General features: G+C 38.9%; 1 protein-coding gene across 4 annotated transcripts in view; it reads right to left on the bottom strand.

The window, feature by feature from the left end:
• Positions 1-25,110, bottom strand: part of GPHN (gephyrin) — an 885,721-nt gene that overhangs the window by 15,247 nt on the left and 845,364 nt on the right. For all 4 annotated transcript variants that reach the window (XM_036769505.1, XM_036769507.1, XM_036769503.1 and 1 more), the window contains 2 exons: positions 10,728-10,801; positions 5,063-5,127 (listed from right to left, as the gene is read on the bottom strand). In XM_036769505.1, coding sequence (XP_036625400.1) covers positions 5,063-5,127; positions 10,728-10,801 — 139 coding nt within the window. The remainder of the gene's footprint in view (positions 1-5,062; positions 5,128-10,727; positions 10,802-25,110) is intronic.

Raw genomic sequence — 25,110 nt, 5'->3', positions numbered from 1 at the left:
TCACTTATGCCACTGACAAGTAAGGCAGCTTATACACTATCAAATATTTTAAAGTGCGAAGCATCTGATGATAAATAAATCCATTCACTTAAAATTGGAAAAAAGGAATTGAGGAAAGAAAGTGTAATTATTCAAGAAGGATTTCCTCTCAGAAGAAAGGCAGTAGTGATACAGTGGAAGAACTAGACTGAGAGTCAAAAGAATGGCATTCTAATCTAGTTCGTCTGTTACTACTTAGCTATGTGACCTTGGTCAAATCACTTGACTTCTCTGTACCTCAGTTTTCACATCTACAAGATGAGATCTGGACTGGATAATTTCTAAGGTTCCTTCAAGCTCAGAAATGATTTGATTCTATTATTTGGTTCATTTCCCATACTTTCTGAAAGATTTAAGATTTTTTTTTTTTAGCTCTTCCTCATAAGACTCTTTTAAGGAAATAAATTTGAAACCTTCAAGGCTCTACAACTGCCTGCTGGACATCTCCTCACCCATCTGCTCATACCTAAAGCTCAATTCAATTCAACAAACATTTATGAAGTGCTGACAGTGTGAAAGACATTGTGTTGAGCACCGGAGATATAAAAATAGAAAACAACCCAGACCCATTGGTGGGATGTGAGAAGTATAATAAAATATAGAGTGTGATGGAAGCAAAGGAGAAATCTAACAAGGGTGCTTCGCAAAAATTTGAGGAGGAAGAGAGAAACTTTTTGGCTGGGGTAAGGGCGGGAAGAGATTGGAGAAGAGTGGAATGTCAGCAGAGCCTTGAAGAAAGAGGTTTTTAACAGAGATAAAGAGGGTGCATACCACACCTGAAGCACATCCCACATGAATGGATGGAAGTGTGAGATGGGAGGTCGAGATTGAGAAATAGCTAATATCTCTGTTAGGTTGGAATTTAGAGTACATGTGAAAAATGGTAGAAAGGCTGGATGGAGATAAATTGTGGAGAGCTTCAAATGAGAGGCTAAGGATTTTATACTTTATCTTATAGGCATCTGGAAAGTACTGTGATTTTTGAGAAGACTTGTGCATTAGGAAGATTATTCTGTCAAACATGTGAAGGACGGATTAAAGAGGGGAGGGACTGGAGACAGAGGAGTTAACATATCCAAAGCTGAACTGTTTATTCTTTTGTCCCCTAGCCAACCTGGCTCTTTCTACCACTTGAGCTGAGCATTGGAGGGAACTAATGGTTCCAAGTGCTAAAGGTGAAGAGGAAAGGTAATCCAGGACGGAGGGCAGATGGAATTCCATATAAAGGGGCAGCTGGATAGGAGGATAAGTAATATGTAGTCAGTCTGGAAAGAGAGGCTGGAAGCAGATTGTGAAGGGCTTTAAATGCCTACTGAAGGAGCTCGTATTTTATTCCGAAGGCAATGGGTAGCCAAAGAAGCCTCATGAGCAGGGGAGCAACATGTTCAGACTGGTGCTTTAGGAATATCAATTTGGCATTTGTATGAAGGATGATTTAGAGAGGGGAGAACAGAGGCCAATTAGGAGGTTATTATAACTGTCCAAGCAAGAGGTGATAAGGGGCTGAGAATGGATGTAGTGTGAATAGAGAGGAGATGGATATGAGAGCTGTTAAGGAGGTAGAATCAAATTTATTCATTTTCAATGAAATCCCATGGATCTCTCAGGTATACTTCTTCCTTCTACCTCAAAATATAAGAGGGAAACTTTTCTGGAAAAGGTCAGAAAACCTTCAACAGAGATTACATTCCCATCTTAGTATTTAAAATGAATTGTTTTTAAAAATCATAAAGACTGATAAAGGCTCTGTTTGGCAGCGAGGAAAACAGATATAGTCTTTATTTCATAAAGCTGAAAATACTAGCTAGCTGTGGAGGCCCTTGCTTTCTTTATAACTTGAGATGTGAGATGTTGCTGCCCTCTTTTGGTTCATTAGGGATGAACAGGGAACATTCCAGGTTGTAATAACAGTTTGAAAGAACATTGCTGTCTATTTGAGGGGGACACAATTTCTAATTCAGTCAGTAGCCCCTCACTGTAATGTGCCTTTGGTTATATGATCAACTAAGAGATTGTAAATCAACTAAATATGCTGAATGTATTTTCCGTGAGACATTCTGGGGGGGCATATGTGTCTCAGAAAACACTTCTGTTAATGGAGAGAATTTTGAGTCCTCAGACTAGACTTTTTGATCACATCTTTTAGAAAGGTAGAAGTGACAGAATGAGATATGTCGGCTTAACTGTCTCAGCAAATTACTTAACCAGTCTCTCTTCTGAAGATTATTTTTGGCATGAAAAAAAGAAAGGCAACAGCATTCTTTCAGTCACTTAGGTTCTCATCCTCGGTGTTGTCCTCGATTCCATACTCCCACTGATCCCACACATTTAGTCAGTTGCCTTATTTTGTTTTCTATGACTCCACCATATCTCTCCAATCTGACCCCTTCTTTCCACTCACATGACCACTACCTTGGTGCAGCCTACACTTTCTTAAAGCACAAATCTGACCTTGACCTATCTCTACTTACTACCTCTGGATCAGAAGTGAACTCTTTTGTTTGACATTTAAAGATCTTGACAACCTGGTTCCAACCTTCCTTTCCAGCCTCATATATTGCCTCCTTCCATTATAGTATGTGAATATTTAGACAAACTGACCTTCTTACTTGTCCTCATATTTGACACTCATCTCCTGCTTCAGTGCTTTTACATGCCTAGAAAACATTCCCTCTTCAACTGCTCAGAATCCCTAGTGCCATCCCCCTCCCCCAAGGCTTAGCTTAGCTTAGGTGACACCTTCTTCTTGAAGACTTTGTTGATTCCCTTAGCTGCTAGTGCCTCCCCTCCCAAATCACCTTTGTCTCTGTTTTGTACATAATTATAAATGGGCATGTCTTTCTCTTTGTATTTGCCATCACAGTGCCTGGCACAGAGCACAGTACTTCATTTATGCTTCTGGTTGATTGAGCCCCCAAATGATGGAACAAGGCATTTGAGGCAGGGAGCACCATAAGGCAGACAGGTTAATGAGATGGGACTAAATGCGGAGGGACAGGGATGGAAAGAGCCTGAGATCCCTTGCTCACACTGCTCTTGGGATTGTAAAGGTCAGAAGCACTGACTAGCTCTTCTCCTTGCTCTGTCTGCCCTCTCCTGGAAAAATTGTACCCTTTCCACTCGTGATTACAAAGGCAGATTCAGGGATAAGTGCATGAAGAAATGGGTTAGAAGGAATAGCTAGACTTCTTCCTCTTTTGAACTTCCATAACACTTTGTACCTCTCCTATGCATTTACCAAATAACTGTGTTACCGTTATTTGTATACTGTAGGGGAACTACTGGATTGTAAATTCTTTGAAGGCAGGTTGTATAGAACCTAGCACAGTGTCTTGTAATTTTGGGGGGGATAGGATGGGGAGGGGACCAGACTTGATTTCATTGACTATTGAGTCAGAGGTCCTGGGTTCAAATCCTGCCTCTGATGCTTACCTGTATGACCTTGAACAAACCTCTTACTCTCATTTTCTTCATTTATAAAATGAAGGGGCTGAATTAGATAATCTCTAAGGTTACTTGCAGCTCTAGGTCTAGGATCCTGTCATTCCAGGGAGGAAACTCACTCTACTAAAGCAGATCAGCAGCTGTTCTGCAATGCACAGTCTTAGAGAGTTACCTGGGAGCACTGAGAGTGTAAGTGGCTCGCCAGGGTCACAGGGCACCTTCCCTCTGAGATCAACCCCATTTTATTCTGTCTCTATCTCGTTTGTACATAGTTGTTTGTATGCTGCTCCCCATTAGATTGTGAGTTCCTTGAGCCCGTCGGGATTGTTTTATTGCCTTTCTTTGTATTTCCATTGGTCATCATGGTGCCTGGAACATAGGAGCTTAATACATGCTAGCTGATTGACTGCATGTTATACTGCTTCAAACAATGGGTGCTTCAAAATGTTTGCTGAATAAAGGAATGACTATATCAACCTTCTTACAGACCAAAGGAAGAAGTGACAAGCAATCATTTCTTTATAGAACATAATTTTGTAAAAATGAGAACAGAAAAATACCTACATTTGGGGGATGAAAGTGCCATGGGGCCCATCACTGATCACATTTTCAGCATTTTACCTCAGAAACAAAGCTTTCTGATGGCTAATTTCCTTGCATACTGCTTTAAGTCCTTAATTATAAGGTTTATATAATCTTTTTAAAGCATCAGATTTAGAAGTTTTAGAGTATATTTTATTCTACACATATCAAATACTCCTGCTCTTTACCTTTATATACAAATATTAACTTACTTGTTAAATTTATTTCATAATAAAAATAACCACCCCAAATCCAAAGGAATTGTAAATGTCAGATCTGATTGAATTTAATCTGATTTCTTATTTTTTTTGAAAGACTGTGTTAAGGAGGCAGCATTTTAACAGTGGAAAGAGAACCTGGATTCAGGTGCCTTCTCTGATGTTTTATGATCCATATGACCTTCAGTAAATTACTTTCTGGGTTTCAGTTTTCTCATATGTAAAAAGAGAGGAGTTGGACCAGAAAGCCTCTGAGAGGCTGTCTGCCTGTTCTAATTCTACATGTACAATCCTATGAACTTTTTTGTATGTTTGGAAATGAGGCCCAGTCACCACAAGTGTCTAGTCTTGCATGACTGGTACTGGTCTTGGGGTTCAGGAGAAAATTCTGAATGAGACTTGGCCGTAATGAGTCTGGCAAAGAGCTTATGAAGCATCAGTGTATTTTCAAACCTTGCAAAAATGGCTAAGATTTCATTTTCTGAAGGCTAGAGCAGTTTTGGATTTCTTCCATAGTATCCATGGATCTCCGCTCTCAGGAGTGGTAGAGATGGGTTAACATTATTATAAAATCACAGCATTTCAGAACCAGAAGGAAACTCAGAGGTCATCTGATTTACTCATAGTCATCATCTGCCCGCTCTCTATGATGATCTGAAGGGTAAGTGTCCAGAAAGAGGTAGCATCTAGGATGTGGAACTCAAAAGATTTAAGTAGCAAAGCACAAAACATTTCTGTCCCTTTTTCAGAGAAAGCCACAGAAATTATATTTCTCTTACCTGGTAGTGCAAAGATTATTTTTCTTATACCATCAATGTCCAAGGTTGCAAATGTTGTTGGCAGGCTAGAGAGAAATTAAATTGTTTTTATGTACTAGATATAAAGTACACAATAAATACTGGGGTACTTCTATTATGTCAGTATAACATATAAATGATCACATGTTATGAAATACTTTATTTGATCTTTCTTGTAGCCCCTGGAACACTAAAGAAGTGTTTAACAAGAATTTAAGGAGACTTGTTTTTACTATCTTTCTCAATTGTCCAGCCTCTCCCTCCCTTTTTTTTTGTATGTATGTCATTTTCCTCCCTTTAGTCTACTTGTGGTACAAATGTGTACCACGCATTTATTTATAAATTCCAAAGCTCACTTTACCCTTCCGATTATTTGATTCTTTACTCTCCTGGGCTCACATACCTTCCAGCTCACTACTCAATACTTGAGAGCTCTTTCTACCGGACTATCTCTTGGTTTGTACTAAAGCTCAAATTCAATTAGAGTAAAACCTAAGCTAATCAGAACACTTGGGGTTTACTGCATAAACTCTTGCCATGTTTTTCATCTTAACTATAACTAGAAATCTTTCTAAAATTGATATCGTATACTAAGAGGCAGTATAACATAGCAGAAAAAGAAATGGATTTGGGTTGGGGTCTGAGCTCTGATAAATACTTGCTGGCTGTTTGATTTCTACTATTAGTTGTATGACTGTTGTTAGGGTGACTCACTTCATCATCAACCTGAGCTCCCATTTCATCTTGAAATTGAGGACTGCACTCCCTACCTCAGAAGAAAGCTCCCTGAGAAACATCTGTTGTATCTCTTTTACTGACCTATCACAGTGCTTGGAACACAGTAGGTACCGAATAGATGTTTGGTGAATTGAAATGAACTCCCCTTGTAAAAAAAAGCACTACGTAAATGTGGCGCTCTTACTAAGATATACTGTATGTCTCCCTGACTTTGTACTCACAGAATACTAAAAATCATTTAGCTTCTTTTTTTTTAAAGAATGTGCCCCCCCCAAAAAAAAGAATGTGCCAAAGGTCAGAGGTCTTTAATTTGGTGGCTCAAGGTTATTATTATGAACATCAGTATTCTACTCTGCAGTAATATTGGGAGGTCATCTCTTCTCTAAATGACCACAGATCTCTGCACTTTCTGAGTTCTTGTGATTGTCTTTATGGCTTTGCTACCTCTTTTCTTGGAGTCTGGCTATCTGCTGACACTTCTCACTGCAGTCTGGGGCCAGTCTTTGGCTGTTTCTAATCTGCCATGGGCTTGAAAAAGAGATATCCAAACTTGTTAGAACTGGTACATTAAGAAGAGCAAATAGCATAAAGAATGCTATACAAAAATAATCCTGCATAAAAGGCCTGAGAACAGGCTTCTGTCTACATTATAGTCATTGCAAAATGAAACACCATAATTGCCTGTGGTGGGTGGAAAGAACTTTACCAGAAATTTCAATGCATCTTGCTATCTAGTAGCAATAGCCCTTAAATTCTTCTCCTTTCTCTCCACAGTCCAATGTCTTTAAGGAGGCCACCTAAATTCCCTAGCCAATCACCAAAACAAAACACCACCCACGAAGATCCAGGAACCAGATGGAGCTGGTTTGGGCCAAATGCTTCCTTCTCCCTTTTCCTATAGACAAAGGGATCATTTCTTCCCCCTCGCTAACTCACTTCGGAGAGGCTGGGATTCCGCTTAGTGTCATTTATGAATTTGAAGGCTAAAAATGTGATTGCAACCAGTTCACTTTAACAAAATCCTATTACCACAAAAATGTCATTACCAAATAATGTTTGTAATGTGAATGATTATAAACATAAGTGTCTTATCTTAAAAATGCTGTGGCTAAATAGAAATTATTTTCTGTTTATCTTTAGGAAGCAATTTCCTTGGTACTTTTCAGCTCATATTGTCTATTCTCTTGGGTAGTCAGACTAGGACAAGCATACATGCAAATGATTGAAGTCACAAACTGGGTATTATGACTCCAGGGAAGAAGAATAACCATTAAGGGCTGATAAGCCCCTGAAACCCACAAAAATCCTGAATAACAAAGAATGAAGAAAGGAATATCGAAATTAAATAGCAGAGATGTTAAGAGAAAATTTTAATCATAGATATTAAACCAATAATTCTCCACTAAGAGTGAGAGCAGGAAATGTATGCATACTTTACACAGTGAAGAGAACATATCGATTCATTTTTGTGGTTAACAAGAAGTACACTGGAACTCACTTAGAATGTCCTTTGTATAATTAATTAAATGGGCAATACCTAGAGAAAAAATCTGAATAGCCATGGTAAAATAATCCATATCCACCTAAAACAAAATATTCTTCTCAGTAGCAGTGAGAGGCAGTGAGGTGTGGTAGTATGGCACTGGACTTGAGTCACAAAGTTCCACTAAATGGCATCTGAATGAGCTCTTTGATCCTGGGAAAATCATTTAGTCTTAGTTTTCTCATCTGTAAAATGAGGGAGTTGGACTCAGTGGTTGCTAAGGTCCCTTAAAACTATGACCACCCTATGAATGGTCTGAGTGACAACATAGCAAGACAACAGGAACTTTTTTCTCGGAGGTCCATTATTACTGTACTCAGCTGGCATTCCTCCTTGACTGCTGGGAAATTTCAGATTCATAATCTGACAAAAAGCAAACTTTCAGAAAGATCCCAATGCCAACCTCACATTCCCAACAACAATACTAGTAAAGTCTCAGTCATAGAGGAGAAATTTCACTCCCATGCCTGGGCAGCCCAAGGATGCAGGAACAACTGTTTATAACTAAACCATGTTAGAGAAAGAGTACTGAACTTAAGAGTCACAAGAACTGGTTCTGAGTACGGGCTATGCCATATACCAGCTATGTGATACCCTGGGCAGACCCCTCCAAATTGCACCATCTAATTTTCATCATCTGTAAAGTGGAGATAATACTTGCTCTACTTAACTCATAAGACTGTTGGGAAGATCAAATGAAATAAATGTAAATAAAGAAATTTGGAGATTTTAAAGTTCCATCTAATGTAAGTTATAACTCTTACAAAAAGAATGTTGGGGTTTTCTTGGCAAACATACTGAAGTGGTTTACCATTTCCTTCTCCAGATCACTTTACACAGATGAGGAAACTGAGGCAGACAAGGTTAAGTGACTTGCCCAGGGTCACACAGCTAGGAAGTATCTGAGGCCAGATTTGAACACAGGAAGATGAATCTTCCTAACTCCACTCTATCCCCTGTGCCACTTAGCTGCCCTATTAAAGCACACAGGTAGTAAGTAACAGAGACAGAATGTGAACTGAGGTTCTCTGACTGCATATCCAGAGCTCTTTTCACTATACCATGCTGCCTGTATCAGAGCTATAACTAGGCTGGAGGCAACCAGGGTTTTGTACCAGGGTGCTAAATTTAGAGTAGGGTAGAAACAACAGAGTTTAGCAGCTAGTTAGCAAGAAATTCAAGTAGAAAGCTACCAGATGGTGGGCTAGGATGAGCTACCTACTCCTCAACTGAGGCTATTTTCATGCCACTTGCTCTAGGGACAGTTTTTGGTTTATAGTATTTTCCTCAACCATAATTAATCCTAACTCTTTATATATATATAACATTTCCTAGATTTAAAAAAAATTTAGATTCCTAGATTTAAAAAAAGCTTCAAGCAATTTAATAGCTTTAATAGTACATGTTATACAGATGGTTAACCATTCGTGTGTATTACAGGGGTGGGGAACCTGTGGCCTCTAGGCCACATGAGGCTCTCTAAGTCCTCAAGTGCAGCCCTTTGACTGAATCCAGACTTCAGTTTCACAGTTTGGATTCAGTTAAAGGGCCAAACTTGAGGACCTAGAGGGCCACATGTGGCCTGCAGGTCACAGGTTCTCCACCCTGGGATTATGTTTAGTCTATTAAGCCTGCTGAATTCTTGAAAATGAGTATTTTTAGTAAATGGATTTGTCTTAATCCTGTATTTCTTTCCACAGTTGCTTAGAAGTATACAGAAATACAGAAAGTACCTGGATGGAGGTAATCCAAGGTTTATGGTTCATACATACACTGGTAAATGATAAGAAAAAGGGCACTGTGAGGAAGAGGAAGTTCACCAGGATTAGTGCTTCACCCCTCAACTTAGCCTTTACTGCAACTGGAGAATAACTCAATACTTATCAATATATTTATTCACTTATGAGAACATCAGCACCTTTCAATTTTGTCCTTATGTTGCTTTCAGGGATTTCCCCAAGGCAACAACCATGTTATGTCCCTTTAACTGAGATTTAAGGTAGCAGAGGAGTATATGGAATAGGGTTAAAATCTATCTATACTTCTTTCTCATAGACTAGGTCCAAGAATTCATGAATAGGACAACAGAGCTTTTAGGTAACGGGGGTGGGGGAAGAGTATACTGTAATTTGGAGACATGTTCTTTCACCTGTTCTTTCCAATAACTTTCCAATAACACAGAGCGGCAGGGACTTGCCACTGGTTGTAGACCCTCAGCTATAGTTTGCCCAATAGCCCTTCCCTAAATGATTATTTTGGAGGCAGGTAGGTGGCACAGTGGATAGAACACAGAGCCTGGAGTCAGGAAGATCGGAGTTCAAACCTGGCCTCCTGGGCAAATCACTTAATCCTGTTTACCTCAGTTTCCTCATCTGTAAAATGAATTGGAGAAGGAAATGGCAAACCACTCCGGTATCTTTGCCAAGAAAACCCCAAATGGGGTTGTGAAGAGTCAGATACGACTGAACAACAAAGTGGTTATTGTTTATGGGAAAAAGTCCAAGGTTGGAATGTTTATATAAAATGAGACGTACAAACTTTATTCTTTCTCTCTTTGGGAAGTGTGAAATGTAGGGTGGGGAAAGAGGGATGAGAAGGGAGAGGAAAATAGGTGTGGAAATTGTAAGGGGAGAAAATTCTTCCACAGGACTGGCTTTGCTGCAAACAAACCCCACCAACTACTATAGTAACGAAGATGTGAGGTGATGACAACTTAGATTAACTTGGAGGCTGTGTGAGCGGTGCTCTAGAAAAGTTGCTTTGTTTTATTAACAGTGCTATTAACTAGTGGTCATTCGTAAGGAAGTTCAGAGGCACATATATGATTTTTGAGACAAGTTACAAAATATTCCTCCGTAAAGTAGAATTAAAAGTGCCCTTCAAATCCACTTTTTAAGACAAATTCAGTTATTCAGTTGAAGGAGGGAGATTTTGGGACTCATGGCCCCTGTAGAGGGGGGAGAGATCCTAGAGCTCTAATGGAGAAGCGGCTGCTCTGGGTGGGTGGGTGGTGGGGGCAGGGGAAGTATAGTAGCTTCTAAATTTAGCTAATTATTCCTGCTAAGAGGTAAACTCGGTTGTTTCTCTGCTGCTGAAGAGGATACGTGCTCTATAAGTTTCAGTGACCTCAGATAAAGCCCTTGTTATCCTATAACTCTGAGGAAGAAAACTGTTTGGTGTTATTTGCACATTAATTTCCATTTTAGGTAGTAATTATTCTTGTGCTAAATGTTCTGTGAACATCTTAGAAGGAAAGAGACATAATATTAAAGTATAATAAATCATAGGTTTTCAATAAAGTCTCCAGCGAAGTGTAAGTCAAAACTCATATTATATATATTTTTTGACACAAGAAAAATGTCATACCCTGGTTTCATAAAAACCCTGCCGAAATGGATCTGTGCATGAAGATCAATGTCCAGCACCTGCTTGAGATAGTCCTGCAAATATGAAAAAAAATAGCTATAATTTCAAGTTTTATTAAAATAAAGAAAAGAATGTATTTTCAGTTATCTTCCTTATAAAAGCTATTATTTAGTGAGACTATCTTCTTTATTTTTTTAGAAAGACTTAATTTCTTGGTAACATAAATGCCCAAAGAAACTTTTATCTGGATAGATATCATAAATATATCTCCTACAGTATTTCATCTCTAGTGCCTAAACACACCTATAAGATAAGGTCATACATAGCATGTTGGATTGCCAACATTCTACTAAATGAGATATGGACATGAAGTCTAGATTGCTAAATATAAGCTACTAAATGAAATGGAAAATAGCTTTTGTTCATGAATTTTAGATCTTTTAGAACTAATGATGTAGGGAAATATTTTATTACATATATTGTTCAGAAAACCTTATTAATATTGTTTGAACCTAGCTTTATGTAGCTAGAATTGTCTAACCCAAAAGCTTACTGTAGAGGTCAGGCTGACCTCTGATGCTCCTGGGGAAGCCAGGTGGCTACAGGGAATGCTTGGATCCTACCCAGATCCTTGGTCCACCCAATACTTATGTTCTGTGTTCCCCAAATCTGAATGTTTATGCTTACTGATATACATCTCGATGGACTTAGCCTGGGAACTTTCTTCTCTACAAAATAGCTTACATGTTACATGTGGTTCATGTGCTGGTATTCTTCTCAACTCCTATACAATGTAAACCTTGAGATCTTGGATGAGAGAACCTCCTTCCAGCTTTCCTTCTCTACCAAATGACCAAAGAAATTTCTTTCTAAAACTATTTCAGATTTTGGGGTTTGTTCTCATGACTAATAGTGGTCAATAGTTAAAGCATTTTTAAAATAGGTGTGAATATGCTCAGATAAAATTACCTGTCCAGGGAGGCCGATGATTGTAACTTTAAGTCCCAGTATCCTAATATTAAACGTTTTTAGGAAAAGCAATTCCAGAAACCTGTACTTCCATTCCTCTGAAAGGGTTCTGACAAATTATTAGAACAAGAATAGGGAAAGAGTACAGGTCTCTGGAGTAAGGCTTTCCAAACTGGGAAGACCAGTCTAAACTGACTAAACTGGCTGTCAGGGAGGGAGGGATAACTCTTTGAGGGTTGCTGTCCTGTAGAATCAAGGCAGTCCACCAAAGCGGTGGCTAAAATCAAATCAGGATGTCCTCCAAGACATAGGCATTATCTATAGGATCATTTAGAGCTAGAAGAAACCATTTTATACTTGAGGAAGTGAGGCCCAGAGACAGTGATTTATCCAAAGTCCTGCATGGAATAAATAGTAGGGATGGGATTTGAACTCAGTTCCCATCTCCATATTTTAGTACTCTTTCTACTCTATGCTGTTATCTCCCAGACTTTCATAGCACCAATTTGTATTCTCAGTTCCTGCCATGTCAAATACCAATAGTAAATTCTGTCTCTTTATTATGCAAATAGATGCATAAAGAAAATTGCCTGTGTTGTTTACACTGCTATTCCTTTGTGACTTTCACCCCCATGTGAATTCTACAAAGTGATTTAGCCACTTGGATATATCAAAAATAATTTTTAACTAAATTTAAAGAGCATGACAATGATTATGATCATGGTCATTTCACTGCATAGTGGAGAGAGAGTTGGCCTATGTTCTGATACAAATTGGTCATGTGATCCTGGGGCAATCATATCACCTCTAATGCTCTAGGTGCCAAACATGCAGCCTGCCTTCAGGACTGCTATCCACCACACTCCAGAGCGCTGTCAGAGCCAGATTAAAATGTAATAAAACACAGCTAATATTAATTCAATATGCACCCTGGAGGTATCCTTATGTATGGTTTAGTGGCCCCATTTCCATCTGAGTTTGACAGCAAAATGCCAACCAGCATTGGCACAGGGAGTTTTCTGGGAGTTCCCTGTGGCCATGAAATCAAAAATCCAGTCCCTATTTCTAAAAATTGTGGTTAATTTTTACATAGCACTTTAAGGTTTTCAAAGCACATTTGTTGCGATGGTGGAGGTTGATTGAATCCTACTTAACTGAGAAGTTCGCTTGGAGGGGCTTGGCTTGGAGGCTCCCTTGGTGATTCATTTATCAGCCCACTGAATTAGTCAGTCAGAGGTGTGAACAAAGCTTGGACATCAATCAAAAGGCATTTCAGTGAGGGGGAGCAACCTGTACAGGTTGAGGGACTTGTTCATGCCCTGTGGGTCTTCTATAAAATAGCAGACCTTCAGAACTGAGATATTTGAGAATCTTTCAGCATAAAGGAAAGCCTCCAGCAAAGTCACCTAAGCAATTCTTCAATTCACTCTCACCCACTTACATTTGTTGTTTAATTTGAGCCTCACTACAACCCTGTGAGGTAAGTGCTAATCATCTCCATCTTATACAATAGGAAAGTGAAGCTCACTCTTCAGAGTGACTTGCCCAGGGTCACATAGGTAGCAAGCATTTAAGGCAGGATTCAAACTCAGATCTTCTTGACTCCAAGTTCAGTTCTCCGTTACATCACTTAGGTACTATGCAAACCTCTTTACAATAGAAATTTGTAATTATGGCATATGCCCACAAATTGCACACCATATTTTAAAAATTTTTTTAACATAAAGCCTAGATTCAGTGTACTACATATTTGTAAATAATACATTCACAGAGATAGGGTTATTGCAAAAGGGAATGTTTTGCTTCTTCACACATTTAACTATAATATAAAATGTTATATCTTAATAAAAGTTCATCTGTTTTCAAAACGACAAGCTAGTGAGGTTTTCATAATTTTATTTCTTTTTTTGTGGAAGGAGGCATATCTCTCCTCTTAACTGCTAAATCTAAGAGCTGCTTTTCAGTTTCTATTTTGTTTGATTTTCAAATGAGACATTTGTAAAGCACTTACCACAATGCCTGGCACAGAATGGATGCTTTATAAATGCTTATTCCCTTCCCCTTCCTGAAGCTTTTGACCTTGCCTCCCATGCCAGTCTTCTGGACACAATTCAATTCAATCCTAATCCAATCTAATCTAATCCATTTCAACAAATTAAGCACCTATGGACATTCTGAATGATACCATGATGTCTATTTTATGCCAAGGATTCCAGAAGAAGAGTGCATTGCTGGCTCCACCGTGAAAGTTTATGGGAGGATATCAACTATAGGCACAGCGGGGAGAAGGTATGGCTGAGGTAGCAATCTGCATTGTTGCAGGCTATGCCCAATGGAATGACTGGAGTTTATTGAGCAGCGTGCAGGGTGGGAGGTGGTTGACATGGTTGAACCTATGCTTTGGTGGTTGAATGGAGGCTGGATTGGAGTGAGGAGAGATTTGAGCCTCCTCATCAAGAGACCATTACAGTCATCCAGACTCGGGGTGATGAGGGCCTGTGCCAGAGTGGTAGCAATGTTAGGTGTTAGGATGGTGGCAAGATCAAGGGTAGGACTCTTCAGTGAAACATCAGTTTCATATATCCACCCAGATGTACCCTCAGCAGCTCCAACTCCACATGTTCCAAACTGAATTAATCTAACCTGCCAGTCTAAACCCACTGCTCTTTCAAGAAAACAAACATTTTTGAAGCTCTCACCATAGGCAAGGTACTTTGCTAGGGATTGGAGATACCAAGACATAATGAAACAATCCCTATCCTCAAAGACCTTTCATTCTCCTGGGAAAAAGTCTAATCTTCCCTCCTATTATTGAGGATACCATCATCTTCCTAGTCATAGGGGTTTGTAATCTCCAGCTCCTCTTTGTCTCTGTGCTTATCTTCACCACCAGTAATCAATCAGACCCCAAGTTTTGTTGTTTCTACTTCAACATCTCTTGTACCTAGAACCTTGCCACTAATCTAGTTCAGATTGTTCAGATCTATCTCACCTGTTCTACTCTAGTATTCTTCTAATTAGCCTCCAGCCCCCCACCAGTCTCTCCCCATATTTCACAAAGCTGCCAAACGAATCTTCTTTATCAAAGGTCTGAAAGGAAAAGGTCATCCGTCTACTAAAAAACCTTTAGTAAATCCTTTTTAGAGGTAGCTAGGTGATGCAGTGGACAGAGTGCTGGTTCTGGAATCAGGAAGACCTGAGTTAAAATCCAGTCTCAGACACTTATAAGCTTGTGTGACCCTGGGCAAGTCACTTAACCTCTGTTTGTATCAGTGTTCTCAACTATACAATGAGAAATCTTAATAGCACCAACCTCTCAGAGTTGCTGTGAGGCTAAAATGAGATAATATTTGTTAGGTACTTATCACAATTCATGGCCATAGTAGGCACTTAATAAATGCTTATTTCCTTCCTCGCTTCCCTTTATTTTTGTGACAAAATGAAATTGCTTCCAAATATTTCACATTACACCATTTATCAATCTATGCTCCAGTCAGACTGGACTTCTAATTCTTGCCTCAAGTGGTCCTTCAGTGGTCTTCTCTGGTTGGAAGGTGCTTCCTTTTCCCCCTTGCCTTTCATTATCTTTATCTTTCTCCAAAGCTTACCTCAGGTTCTGCCTTCTTGGTGAAGGATTCCCTGATCCACCAACTATTGCTTCTCTCTCTTCCTCAAAATTCCTACAACTCTTTTATTTCTTCTTTGCCCTCAGTCACTCCCTACCTTATATTATACTTGAGTTCATGTTGTATACTTTGCTCCTAAACCCCAAGCTTCTTGAAGACAGGGGGTATTTAGTGTGTGTGTGTGTGTGTGTGTGTGTGTGTGTAGTACTTGTGCCTTGTACACAGTAGGTGCTATTCATTGGAACAGTAGTTGAATTCAGCTGAGTTAAATTGAATGTGGATTGTTGGTGCTGGAGTGAACATTATAAAGACAGACCACAGCTAAATTTAGGGTGGAGACAAAGTGGAGTGCTCAAGCTGCTCTGTGAATTATCAAGTCTTAGCTGAGGTGGTGATTTTGTAGTTCAGAAAAGCAATTCACTGCACTTTGCTACTTATAAGGTCTGGGCTCTGCACGTAATAACCCAGAGCAGTAATTCTGCTTCCACTGAGCTGATCAGAGTGCTAATATTTTACAGTTCCCACCGGCCCAAGTACCCATCACCAAGAAAAATATCCTTCTTTCTACCAAAACAATGTTCCCCAAGCCCCAGATAAAACCCAAAGCAATCAATACTTATAGAGAGCTGTTGTTAGATATCTGTCTTTCATTCTTGAAGAGGACCATGACAACAGCAAGGTGATGCCATGACTTGCAAGTGGGTCCAATGGAAAGACTAGGATGACTGGATGCAGTGGGAGACCTTGCCCTTTTTCCTATAGGTAGCTAAATACAGCTGTCCTGTACTTAAATACCCTACTCAAAAGTGTATCATTTGTGAGGCATTGTGGTATTTGAGAAAGATCACTGGATTGAATCCTAGCTCTGTTACTTATTACTTATGTAGTCAGATTATGACTAGAGCTCTTCCCATAGTTTTCACCGAGCTCCCTTGGGAACTTTAGTGGATATGTGTGCCTCAAAGTTGAAGGGCTCGGTGTTTTGGGATGACTCAGCAAACCCTGAGCAGTCTCTTGGTTTTCCTCCTTTTTATCAAAGCTTGCAGTTGTGGGGGGGTAGGGGTGGCACGGGGAGGTGGATGGAGAGACCGTGTCAAAGTTGCATCAGAGGAGGAGCCAAGATGCAGGGAGAACTATAGTCATCCTCCATCAAGATAGAGAAAATGCATCAGAACAAGTCTTGACTGGGAAATTGAAGAAAAAGTCTCTAATTTTATGTCTAAGTTAGCAAAGGGAGACAGAAAAGTCTGTGGACGCTAGGGACAGGAACTAGTCAGAAAGAGCTGTGTAGAGCATTCTGGTCCAAGGACTGAAAGAGGGCTGAGGATGTGCAAGAAGAATGAGAAGGTGTCTCAGACACACCCAGAGGGGACTGTCTTTGTGAAGTGTGCCACAACAGGTCCTAACAGGCAGCTCTGTCACTCACTACTCAGTTCCAGGTCACAGATCCAGGGCAGATTGAGAAGGTGATCTACACTTAGGAATGGTATTTCAGGATAAGTAGTGGTCATGGGCCTTTGACTATGTTCATTAAGGAGTAAATTTAGAAACTAATAGCAACTTGTGGCTCACATCCTGGAAACAAAGAGTGGAGCTGAGGTGAAACTTTAAAATAAAAACACAGGAGTCAAGAAAAACATAAAAAAGTAAGGATGAGCAAACAATCATAAGAGACTAAATAAGGATAAACTATTTAAATTCTGATATGAGGAGACGTTGAGGTATTCCCTCAGAGCCCTATCATTATCAGGGGTCAGAGAGTCTAAAAAGTCAGAGCACCTGGGTATGGTTCTGTTAAGTTTTGATGATTAAAAGAAGAATGGAAAGGGGGGAGGGGAAGAAGGAACCCAGTAAGGGGAAAGGGGAGAGGAAGGGTAGAGAAAATTATTTAACATAATCAGTGTATGCCAGTAGAAGATTATATATGTAAGGAGGAAAGGGCAGGGGAAGAGGCATCACTTGAACCTCATTCTCATCTGGACTGATCAAAGGAGGGAAGGATACACGTACATGCACACAACTGGATAGAGAAATACATTTCACTCAATGTGAGTGTGAGAATGTGAGAAGTGAGAGAAGGGAATAAGTACCTTAGATTAAAGGAAGGATTAATTCTAAACAAAATAAACTGTTACTAAGGAGGGCAGATCTTGAAGGAGAGTTTAAAAGAAATTATTTTTTTGTTCTTTATTATTATTTCTTTTTATTATTCTTTAAAAGAATAAGAACCTGTGATCATTCTCTGGATGAGGCAAGAGAAGAGGGACAGAGAAGCACAAGCAGATTCATCAAATTTATGAGCAATGCCTTCTCTCTTACCACCATCTTCTTTATAAGGAGGGGGTGGGAAACAGAGAAGGAAAAGGATGGAGAAATATATCCAATTCATGATCACAAGTAAGGATATGAATGGCAAGGACTCACCTACAATACAAAAGATGCGGGATGGATTAGAAAGCAGAATCCAATGATATGTCATTTACAAGGAACAGACTTGAAGCAGAAAGATCCACACAATTAAAATAAGAGACTGCAGCAAAATCTAAGAACTCTGATTAATCCAGTGACCATGTATGATTGTAGAGGTCTGATGATAAAGAGAGAAGTGATGGATTTTGGGTGTAGAATGTGACATACATTTTTGGACACAATGTGAGAATTTTATTTGCTTGACTAGGCATTATAAGAGTTTTGTTTTCTTTTTTTTTTTCCTCGGGAAGAGGAAAGTGGGAGGAAGACAAAATTGATGTATATTAATTGACAAAAAGTAAAATAATAGTTGCATTAAAAAAAGACAGATTTCCTAGAGTACGCTTTTAGTATGAGAGATAAGAACAAACAAATAATACACAGCAGTTTGTGACAAACACATTATAAAGATGCAAAACAATAAATATGAGGTCTATATGAGGTCTGAGAGAATGGAGGTAGGGAGATCAGTTAGCAGGCCTATTACAATGATCCAGGCAGGACATAATAGGGACCTTAGTTAAAACTTAAACACTTATTTAAAGAAGGTGGAGGATGAATACAAAAGCATGGCAGAGTCCTGTAAGAATAATGTCAAGAGCACTAAGATCAGATTAAGCTGAGTCCGAAAAGGAAAGGCAAGACAAAAAAAAAAATGGGATTAGGGATTCAAGTATTTAGAGGAAAATAGAAGGAACAAAGAAGTAATATAACTGCTGCTTCCAGTGGAAGAGAACAGGGAGAGCTGCTTAGCCTTATTTTTCTTGGCTTAGAAGACTGGTCTTTAGAATGGAAAGGACTATGTAAAACTTAGTAACAAGGAGCCGCTATTTGAATTATACCGAGGCACAGTAAGAGAGGACTTAGCTGCCCTTGATCAGTTCAAGTTATTGTAACCTGATGAGCTACATCGTAGGATACTGAAAGAAATGGGACATATTGATGAGCAACTCTCAGTCATCTGAAAGAGAGAGGTACCACAGGATTGGGGAAGGGCAAATGTCAATATGGCCAACATTAAAAAGGAAAGGATTAACTGGGAAAATATCATTATAGCACATTTCCCCGATAAAGGCCACATTTCCAAGATATATAAGGAACTGATTCAAATTTATTAGAATAAAGGCTGTTTCCCAATTGATAAAAGGCAGTTTTCAAGGGAAGAAACCCAAGGTATCTATAGTCATGTGAAAAAAATGCTGCACATCACTATTAGAGAAATGCCAATTTGAACCTGTCGGCTTCAAACCTATTATTTTGGCAAATTTGATAAAATAGAATAATAACAAATGTTGGAGAAGTTGTGGGAGAACAGATACATTGATGCTTTATAGGTGGAATTATGAAATGGTACAACTGTTCTGGAAAAGAAATTTTGAATTATAAGCCATTATGCCCTTTGACCTTTGAATCAGTACCACTACTAGGCATCAAAGAAAGAGGAAATGGTCATATATTTTAAAAATATTTATAGCAGCTCTTTTTTGTAGTAGCAAATAACTAGAAATCCACTGTAGGATCCTATATGAATGTAATGGAATACTATTGTATTGTAAGAAAGGAAGAAAGACAGTTTCAGAGACACCTGGGAAGACATACAAACTGATGCAGAGTTAAAAGAGCAGAAGCAGTGGTAGAACAATTTATACAATCATATTAAATGTTGTAAAGATGAATATTTCTGAAAAACTTGAACTCTGATGAATGTAATGACCAACCATGATGCAGAATAGGGCCCATCTCATGAAAGAGAGATTGATGGATTAATATAAAAAATGTGAAACACATTTTTGGACATGGACAATGTGGGAATTTGTTTTACTCAACTATGCTTATGTGATAATGAGGTTTCCATATTTCTAAGTGACATAGTGAGTAGAGTGCTGGGCCTAGAGTTAGGAAGATCTGATTCAAATTCAGCTTCGTATACTTACAAGCTGTGTGATCCTGGGCAAATCATTTAACTTCTGTCTGTCTGTTTGCTCATCTGTAATATATAATAGCACCTACCTTCTAGGGTTTTCGTGAGAATCAAATGAGATAGTAATTGTAAAGCTTTTAACACTATATAAATGTTAGCTATTGTTCCAGTGGTTAGGGAGAGATAGAAGGGAAAAAAGAAGTGCTTGACAACTGAAAAAAAAAGATTAAAAAAACCTTTCATTTTAAAGCAGCATCAGAGAAGACTGGCCACTCAGGTAGGAAGGGCTACCTAGTGAATAGACTTTAAGGAGTGATGACCCAATAAGGGGTTACGAAATATTTAGCAACTGTAAGAGGCAATGCGCAATGACCAGAAATTAATTAAAAATCAAAGGTGTAATGAATCCAAGGTGTTTCTGGCAGTGCTTGCCCATGTTGCATTATACAACTTCACTGTTGCATTGGTTCTGAACATAAAGCATGTTCATTTTGCACTGTGCATACCCTCAGGCCATGCAACGCCAACGAACATAGCCTAAATGTGAAAAGGAGTCATGAGTGGAAAAAGTTTAAGAAGCCCTGCTCTAGACATCTCTTTTTCCTTGCCTTCTGAATGTATCAGAGCTTCTACTTGGATTTCCTGTAGGAGGTGAGATGGTAAACTGTTCATACCTGGCCAACCAACACATTCTGGCCTAGATCAGCTTGAGACTTGATCTTAAAACCCTTGTAGACTCTTCTGCCTTGTGTTTCTTTCCTGAGAATATGAAACCAAATGACAATACTGGGATGGACATTCACTATCTTAGTGGCAACCTTCTAAGTTTAAAAGGCTCTGAGGTTTCATCTCTCACACTGTAAATCGGTAAAGATGATAAAAGATTGGAATATTCCATCCAAAGAGTATAAGGGGTTGTGGGAAGACAGGCACATCATTCTTAGTGAAGCTGTGACAACCATTTTGGAAAGCCATTATGCAAATGAAGCAACAAAAATGTCCTTTGTCTCAGAGGTTTTATTACTAGATTTTTACCCTAAGGAGGCCCCTGATAAGAAGAACATCCCTATCCATAGCAAAATGTTTATAGCAGCACTTTTTGTGAAGCAAAGAATTGCAAACAAAATAGATGCCCACAGATTGTGATACATGAATGTGAATATTACATGACAAATATGATAAAGTGTGGCATGATCTACATGAACTGATGTTGAGTGAAGTAAGCAGAGCCAAAAAGACAATCTACATACACAGCAACTACATAATGTAAACAAAAAGAACAATCACACATACACACACAAAATAAAAAATGAATGCTGCAAAATTATGAAGTACATGTATAGCTTGAAAGAAGACACATGAGAAAACATTCCTACCCTAACCCTTTGGTAGAGAAAATGACCATGGAGGGGCAGCTAGCTGCCACAGTGGATAGAGCACCAGTCAGGGAGACAGAAGGACGTGGGTTCAAATCTGGTCTCAGACACTTGACACTTACTAGCTGTGTGACCCTGGGCAAGTCACTTAATCCTGATTGCCTCTCAAAAAAAAAAAAAGAGGAGAAAATGACCATGGGCAGAAGGAAGATCCCAACCCCTGGCCTAGCTTACCAAAAGACATGTACTTTGAGGGAGATAGTACAGAGCTGGAGAGAAAAATGCTGATTCAGAAATCTTGCAAAATCTTCATGTTTTGAAGTGTCAAACTCCCGAAAGAGTATAACAATATTTAGAAGTTACTGCTGCTTGCTTAAGTTTTTTGCTACTGCATATGTCTTTTGTGTTTGTTTGTTTTTTTGTGTTTTGTGTTTTTTAAGAATTTATTTTGTGTGGAAAAATAGATGTAATATTCTTGATTTCCACTACACTGGATAGCTTTCAACTACATGCTTTAGAGGAGCTCAGGAGCTAAATTCAAGTTTAAGTGATTTTCCCTGTGCCCTGGGTAGGGGTAGGGGTATAAAGAGCCAGAGACAATAAGAAAAGAAGCCTGACTCCTTGAGAGTCCAGGCGCCTCTAGGACCAAACCCTGTCTGTGCAAATGGTTTCAGAGCTGAGAGGGCAAGGGCCCCATCCTTCCTGGGCCTGGCAGGACTTCTGTGTGTGTGTGATTTCACCAATGTAGCCTTGGGTAAATCATTTCATCCATTTTGGTCTTGGTTTTCAAATCTAAACTAGCCTTTCTTTACTTCCTGTGTGACCTTGGGGTGAGTCCCTTAACCCCCTTAGGCCTCAGTTTCTTCATCTACTGTGAAGTCAGGGAATTTCATTAGATTATGGCTTCTGAAGTCCACTGCAAGTGTAGATTTATGATCCATAGGATCATAAGGCTTCTTCTTCTTTAAGGCTTCTTCTACTTCTAAATTGTATAATCCTATAATGCTAATAGACTGCTTTGGGAAACATTGGCGATACAGGTTTTTCTTTCCTCCAACAGAATTATTGTATAAATATAGGTAAAGTTCTTCCTCTAGACACTGAAATGAGGTATTATGCAAAATTAAATATTCATAGGGCCCTAGTATATCTTAAAATAGGATTTTGTCATACTTTTCTATGAATGAAAAATTCTCTAGTGCTATTAAGTAGTTTCTTTTTCTTTGCTTAATGAGATTGAATAATTTTATCAGTACTCCAAGCCACTCTGATTACTGGAATTTTTCTGACTGAATATAGTTGTAATTCAATACTAAGATATTAAAATAATCCATCTCTTCCTTTGCCATTGTAGGGAAAACCCAAAAGATGCTTATTCTCTTCTTCTAGAAGGTTAATAAATCAATGAACTTGCTTAGTCTAAAAAAAAGGACTGACAAGCCATAGGAAAGTATACAAGTGTGGAATGATGATTTCATCTATATGACCACAAGGGAAAACAGTTGTACCCGCCCCAAAAGGACAGGAAATGGAGGGAAACTATTAAGGAAATAATTTTTATCCACACGAATTTTTTAAAAATGAATAGCATGTTATAATCTGGCCAGTAAACAATTTTTGTCCATTTTGTTTTTCAATAGCTAGGGTGCAGTTAGGTGGTGCAGTGGTGTAATGGTAATGTAAATTTGAAGATCTTCCCCATCCATTAATAGGCCCATGTGACCTGCTTACATCACAGGAAGCCTAAGTCACATGTGGTGGAAGGAGCTTGCTGAAAGAGAGGAACAGGAAAGGGTGGAGCAGGAAATGCTCAGAGCAGTTAGAGCTGAGGGAGAGCTAGGAAGTGTGCTAGCTATGCAGTGAGTGTGTTTGTGGGAAATGCTGTGATATTGTGTTTTAAGTTTCTTGCTGTTATGATAAAGTAGACTTACTGGTTTTGGGAGTTGGTTGCTGCTTGGATGGGTTGGACTTATTGGTCATGGGATTTGGTCCTCTGGTGCCTGAATAAATGTTTTACTTCTACCTTCTATATGGAGAGTCTCTCATATTTTGCAATACAGAACTACATAGGCATATTCACAATTATTGTCGATGTTGTGTTTATTGTCTTGCTGATACAAGTGGATAGAACACTGGCCCTGGAGTCAGGAGGATCTAATTTCAAATCAGTCCTCAGACACATAGTAGCTGTGTGACCCTGAGCAAGTCACTTAATCCTGACTGCCTCAAAAAAAAAAGTCAGTTGCTAGCTAAGGTTTATCTTTGAATGACAATGAAATACATAGTCATTCAAAGGTAAAGCAGTATTCTATGTAGTGATGTCATCTGTTGATAGCCTCAGAAGAACCTTGTCCCGGTTACTGGCTAACCCCTGAGGCAAATATGAGGTTGATAGCCATTGAGTGGTTAAACAAAGCTATCTTTGTGGTCACATCTGTCAGAGAATCTTGTATGATTTTAATATGTGTGGGAGACACCCCGAGGAGAGCCTTTAAGGCTCCCTTTTGTACTCCCCAGTCAAATACATTCTGAAATCCATAAAGTATCTTGGTATAGTGGGGAAAGCATTTATATTTGGAGTTAGACCTGGGTCTGAGTCTTGGCTCTGACACTTAATTTCTTTGTAACACCATCCAAAGCAATTAACTACTTAGTTTCCTCAAGTATAAAACAAAGATAATGATTCTTCTCAGTGTTATAAGAAAAGGGCTTTATAAATCTATAAATTCTCTATATATTCTATAAAAGCTCTATAAATAAAAACTTTATAAATTCAAGCTATCACTATCCCTGACAGACACCTTCAGCTCTGGTATTAGGAAATCTTGCCTCTGACACAGACTGGCTGTGTGACTCTGAGGAATTCACTTAACATTTCCATGTCCCAGGAAACTCTTGGAGAATGTGAGTTGTGGAACAGGTTCTGTTCTGCCTTGGTAGAGTTTCCTCACTAGGAGTTCCCCAGGTCAATGACATTATAGGTTCTGAACAAAAAATCATTATCATTCCAAGTAATAAGCACAGTGAAATCTTAAATATTCTTTTCCTCTCAGCTGTATGACTTTGGGTTAGTGCATGCATAGTATTAAAAAAAAAAAGGCAATATCCTTCACTAATGACTCATTTCTTGCTAACACAACCAGGAGGGTAAGCAGCAAATGGACCTTCTTTATTCAGATAAAGTATAATACACTAGAAAACGTGTTTTATAAACTTTTCTCTTGGACATTTTGGGGATAACAACCAGTTATCATCACCCTACCATTAAGCTTATTAGGAGCCATGTATATGAAATGCTCCCTGGAGATAGTAAGTTTAGTGTTTGTAATACACCAACAGTGTTTGCTCTAAATAGTAAGAGTAATTAAAACAGATGTCTATAGTCCTCAGCACTCTGCCTTTGTGATTTCTGGGAAGGGCTACTGGAGTTTGCTATACCTGGGGCTAAAGAGTATTCTGAAGTTTTGAATGAAAAGCAGCTCAGCAATCTATCTGGTGAGTTGTGCTTATGGCATACACCATACTTGTATTTATCATCTCCACTTCTGTATACTATTCAAGATAGTGATTTCAATCAAAGAAACTCTCCCCTTTGTGATTTTTTGGTAGATGAGAAACTATTCTCAAATACTTTGAAGGTTATTTTCTGAAGGGAAAGGCACGGAATTCTGAGGCCGTTTCCCATACAGGGATGATGGGACCAAGGATTATACTGATTAGAGAAGGCCCACAGCAAAGGGTTTGAAAGAAATCAACTCTGGCTAAAAGAAATCATGCTCTCAGAAAACAAGAAATTGCTATTATAATAAAAAAATTAATACTTGGGGAGCAGCATGGCATAGTGAAGAGTCAGACTCGATTTGGAGTCAGAAGACTTGAGTTCAAATACTGATTGTGCCATTTACAACCTATATGACTTTGGGGAAGTCACTAAATCTTGTTTGGTCACAGTTTCCTCATTTGTAAAATAACGGGAGTGGGGTGGATTAGATTATTTTTAAGGTCCCTTCTAGCTCTACGTC

This window comes from Trichosurus vulpecula, chromosome 8, assembly GCF_011100635.1.
Source record: "Trichosurus vulpecula isolate mTriVul1 chromosome 8, mTriVul1.pri, whole genome shotgun sequence".
Lineage (NCBI taxonomy): Eukaryota > Metazoa > Chordata > Mammalia > Diprotodontia > Phalangeridae > Trichosurus > Trichosurus vulpecula.
This window is presented reverse-complemented; position numbering and strand designations above follow the sequence as displayed.